The sequence below is a fragment of the Drosophila erecta genome, unplaced genomic scaffold (genome assembly GCF_003286155.1).
Source record: "Drosophila erecta strain 14021-0224.00,06,07 unplaced genomic scaffold, DereRS2 tig00000000-arrow-pilon, whole genome shotgun sequence".
Classification (NCBI taxonomy): Eukaryota; Metazoa; Arthropoda; class Insecta; order Diptera; family Drosophilidae; genus Drosophila; species Drosophila erecta.
In genome coordinates this window covers 7,693,511-7,698,056 of record NW_020825194.1, presented here as the reverse complement: position 1 = coordinate 7,698,056, position 4,546 = coordinate 7,693,511, and the positions used below count along the sequence as shown (strand labels likewise).

The 4,546-nt window shown below is 49.7% G+C and overlaps 1 protein-coding gene across 1 annotated transcript; it reads left to right on the top strand.

Annotated features, from left to right (window-relative positions):
• The first annotated feature begins 421 nt into the window (after window positions 1-421).
• LOC6554545 (dorsal-ventral patterning protein tolloid) lies at window positions 422-4,383 on the top strand. The gene is made up of 7 exons (XM_001981911.3): window positions 422-847; window positions 908-969; window positions 1,115-1,459; window positions 1,511-2,331; window positions 2,391-2,652; window positions 2,715-3,283; window positions 3,345-4,383. The coding sequence occupies exons 1-7, from the start codon at window positions 647-649 to the stop codon at window positions 4,289-4,291; spliced, it is 3,207 nt and encodes a 1,068-aa protein (XP_001981947.1). The 5' UTR covers window positions 422-646; the 3' UTR covers window positions 4,292-4,383.
• Window positions 4,384-4,546: the final 163 nt, after the last annotated feature.

The following is a 4,546-nucleotide window of genomic DNA, read 5'->3' as shown; positions in this document are numbered from 1 at the left end:
CAAAACGAGTTTAAGGAAAGTTATTTACGGTGTTCGGCTTTATGGGTTTATGGCCCTAGGTTCCACCTTGCGACTCCAGGCAGAAGCGCCATGGCTCTTGAATAGCATTTGTAGGTGGAATTACCGCGAAACGATTCGTTCATGCGGCGGATTTATGATCATTAATGACCTGCCCTAAAAGGCTCGAACCCGCCGCCTAAGCAACACCTGATCCTGGGCAAATGCCCCTGAGCCCGGCCAGCGACCCAGGTAGATGGTCATATACATGTATGGATGGGCAATGTCAAGGTGCGAGCAGGGATACCCAAATCAAAATCCATTGAATGCAAACAACAGGCGGCAGACAATGGTCATCCCGAATCGCCAATGAGGAGGGGTCGGATCAGGTCTGGTTATGGCTCTCGCCTCTCCCTCTATTGAGCTGTCCCTTCGAGCGGTCAGTCGAGAATCTGCACTGGCCTGCCCCGCCCCTCGTCCACCGATTCCCCTACGAGCTGAGATCTGTTACCTGCTGCTCACTCACTCGATCCGTGGAACCCTTGTCGGCACCAGTATAATTCGGCAATCGCGGTCCACGAGCGCTCAGTTAGAACTTTGAACTGGTTGAAGCAACTTCAGGGAACGAGCCCCCAGAAATACCCAAGAAATGAAAGGAATGCGCCTCATACCCATGAAAATGAAAGCGAATTTAGTTGTGCTCTCTGTGGGAGCTCTCTGGACGATAATGATGGTTTTTCTGGTGGATTCCGCCGAGGGCAGGCGACTGAGTCAGCAGCCCGAGAGTGAGTGCGATTTTGATTTCAAGGAGCAGCCGGAGGACTTTTTTGGCTTGCTGGATTCTCCACAGGTGAGTGGCGGAGTCACGTGGCCAAGCATAAAATTGCAATCTCCAGCATTACCACAACAGGTGCCGCCCAAGGAGCCAAAGGATGACATCCATCCACTGAAGGCTGACGGACAATATTCGGGGTAAGTTCCACTGGGATTTATTCCGCACACAATGGGGCGCAATTAGCCAAGACACTTGCCTTGGCCACTGGAGTGCCTGCCTCTGGGCACGTAAGTAATACCTGAGCTCATAAGCCCTCCCTGCCCATCTGAACCACCCACACAGGAGACGCCGGAAGCAGGGGCATAAATCGCGAGACAAAGCCGCTCCGAGATTACCCCCTCCATTTCTGTGGACCGATGATTCCGTTGATGTCCTGCAGCACAGTCACTCACCCACCTTACATGGCAAAGCAGTCCAGAGAAGGCGAAGAGCTGTTACCGTGAGGAAGGAGCGGACCTGGGACTATGGGGTCATACCCTACGAGATCGATACCATCTTCAGTGGAGCCCACAAGGCGCTCTTCAAGCAGGCCATGCGCCACTGGGAGAACTTCACCTGCATCAAATTCGTGGAGCGGGATGCCAATTTGCATGCGAACTATATATACTTTACAGTCAAGAATTGCGGGTGAGTCTGAATTCCTTATAAGAAGAATTATTTTATAATATATATCCCTAGTTGCTGTTCGTTTCTGGGTAAGAATGGGAACGGACGCCAGCCCATCTCCATTGGACGCAATTGCGAAAAGTTTGGCATTATAATTCATGAGCTGGGTCACACAATCGGTTTTCACCATGAACATGCCCGCGGAGACAGAGATAAGCACATCGTGATTAACAAGGCGAATATCATGCGGGGTCAGGAGTACAACTTTGACGTCCTCTCGCCGGAGGAGGTGGACTTGCCCCTACTGCCCTACGATCTTAACTCCATTATGCATTATGCCAAGAACTCGTTTTCGAAGAGTCCCTACCTGGACACCATCACACCGATAGGAATTCCACATGGAACCCATTTGGAGTTGGGTCAGCGGAGGCGTCTTAGTCGCGGGGATATTGTTCAAGCCAATCTGCTTTACAAGTGCGCCTCCTGTGGGCGAACTTATCAGCAGAATTCAGGACACATAGTGAGTCCACACTTTGTGTACTCCGGCAATGGAGTGCTCAGCGAGTTCGAGGGTAGCGGTGATGCTGGAGAAGATCCCTCCGCGGGATCTGAGTTCGATGCCTCGCTGACCAACTGCGAGTGGCGGATCACGGCCACCAATGGGGAAAAGGTCATCTTGCATCTGCAGCAGCTGCATCTGATGAGCTCCGATGATTGTACTCAGGATTACCTGGAGATTAGGGATGGCTACTGGCACAAATCGCCTCTGGTGAGACGAATCTGCGGAAATGTCAGCGGCGAGGTCATCACCACCCAGACAAGTCGCATGCTCCTCAACTATGTCAACCGGAATGCAGCCAAAGGTTATCGCGGATTCAAGGCGAGATTCGAAGGTAAGTTGCAAACTTTTCAAGGAAAAACAAAAATTAAATTCCACATTTTAACCTTCAAGTGGTATGTGGCGGGGATATAAAGCTGACCAAGGATCAGTCCATAGACTCACCCAACTATCCGCTGGACTACATGCCCGACAAAGAGTGCGTGTGGCGCATTACGGCTCCGGATAACCACCAGGTGGCCCTGAAGTTCCAGAGCTTTGAGCTGGAAAAACACGATGGTTGTACCTATGATTATGTGGAGATACGGGATGGCAATCACAGTGATTCCCGGCTCATAGGACGCTTCTGCGGAGATAAACTTCCGCCCAATATAAAGTAAGTTACTTGTGAAGGAAAAAAGATCACTAACCAAGTGAATATCTGGCACCTCCACCTAGAACCCGCAGCAACCAGATGTACATCCGTTTCGTATCCGACTCGTCGGTGCAAAAGCTGGGATTCTCAGCCGCCCTGATGCTGGACGTGGATGAGTGCAAGTTCACGGATCACGGATGCCAGCACCTGTGCATCAACACCTTGGGTAGCTATCAATGTGGCTGTCGAGCAGGATACGAGTTGCAGGCGAATGGAAAGACCTGCGAGGATGCTTGTGGAGGAGTAGTGGACGCCACCAAATCCAATGGCACGCTCTACTCACCATCGTATCCGGATGTGTATCCCAACTCCAAACAGTGCGTTTGGGAAGTGGTTGCGCCACCGAATCACGCTGTCTTCCTGAACTTCACCCACTTTGATTTGGAGGGCACGCGGTTCCACTATACCAAGTGCAACTATGATTATCTGATAATATACTCCAAAATGAGGGATAATCGCCTGAAGAAGATAGGCATTTATTGCGGTCATGAACTGCCTCCGGTGGTGAACTCCGAGCAGAGTGTCCTCAGGCTGGAGTTCTACTCCGATCGCACTGTCCAGAGAAGTGGATTTGTGGCCAAGTTTGTGATAGGTAACTACGAAAACAACACTTAATTTACTTATTAATAATCAATAATATCTCTATGCAACAGATGTGGATGAGTGTTCAATGAACAATGGTGGCTGCCAGCACAGATGCCGGAATACCTTTGGATCCTACCAGTGCAGCTGCCGGAATGGATACACATTGGCTGAAAATGGACACAACTGCACGGAGACGCGTTGCAAGTTCGAGATCACCACATCGTATGGAGTGTTGCAGAGTCCCAACTATCCGGAGGATTATCCGAGAAACATCTACTGCTACTGGCACTTTCAGACCGTACTGGGCCACCGGATACAGTTGACATTCCACGACTTTGAGGTGGAGAGCCACCAGGAGTGCATCTACGACTATGTGGCTATCTATGATGGTCGCTCCGAGAACAGCTCCACATTGGGCATCTATTGCGGTGGACGTGAGCCGTATGCCGTTATTGCCTCCACCAATGAGATGTTCATGGTACTGGCCACGGATGCGGGTCTGCAGAGAAAGGGCTTCAAGGCCACCTTTGTTTCCGAGTGTGGTGGCTACTTGAGGGCCACAAATCATTCGCAGACCTTCTACTCGCATCCACGATACGGTAGTAGGCCGTATAAGCGTAACATGTACTGCGACTGGCGCATTCAGGCGGATCCTGAAAGCAGTGTCAAGATCCGCTTCCTGCACTTCGAGATCGAGTACTCGGAACGATGCGACTACGATTACCTGGAGATCACAGAGGAAGGCTACTCGATGAACACCATCCACGGGAGATTTTGCGGAAAGCACAAGCCTCCCATTATAATCTCCAACTCGGACACCCTCCTGCTGCGATTCCAAACGGACGAGAGTAATTCACTGAGGGGCTTCGCCATCTCTTTCATGGCTGTGGATCCACCGGTGGATTCTGTAGGCGAGGATTTCGATGCGGTTACACCCTTTCCGGGCTATCTGAAGAGCATGTATTCCTCAGAAACGGGTAGCGACCATCTTCTGCCGCCCAGCAGACTCATTTAGAAAAACAGATAGGTCCTGCGGAGAAATTTAGTTTGTTGTTGAAATTTGTAAATAGATTGTGAATAAAAATATTTTGAAATTACATATGTAAAGGAGCCATTTATAATAATATGTCTTGTTTTCAAATTCACCTAATATTTATATCTATAAAAAATGTTTATGAATTTGGCGGCAATATAACATTGCAACATAACATAAAGATATCGATTAATGCTGTTAGCAAGTCTGAACTTCTTACGCGGGTCAAAAAAAAGA

Excerpts from the sequence above, each read along its gene's own strand:
- LOC6554545 (XM_001981911.3), top strand. The coding sequence starts at position 647 with ATGAAAGGAATGCGCCTCATACCCATGAAAATGAAAGCGAATTTAGTT. Across the intron at positions 1,460-1,510 it reads TTTACAGTCAAGAATTGCGG|TTGCTGTTCGTTTCTGGGTA; the intron begins GTGAGTCTGAAT and ends ATATATCCCTAG. Across the intron at positions 2,653-2,714 it reads AAACTTCCGCCCAATATAAA|AACCCGCAGCAACCAGATGT; the intron begins GTAAGTTACTTG and ends ACCTCCACCTAG.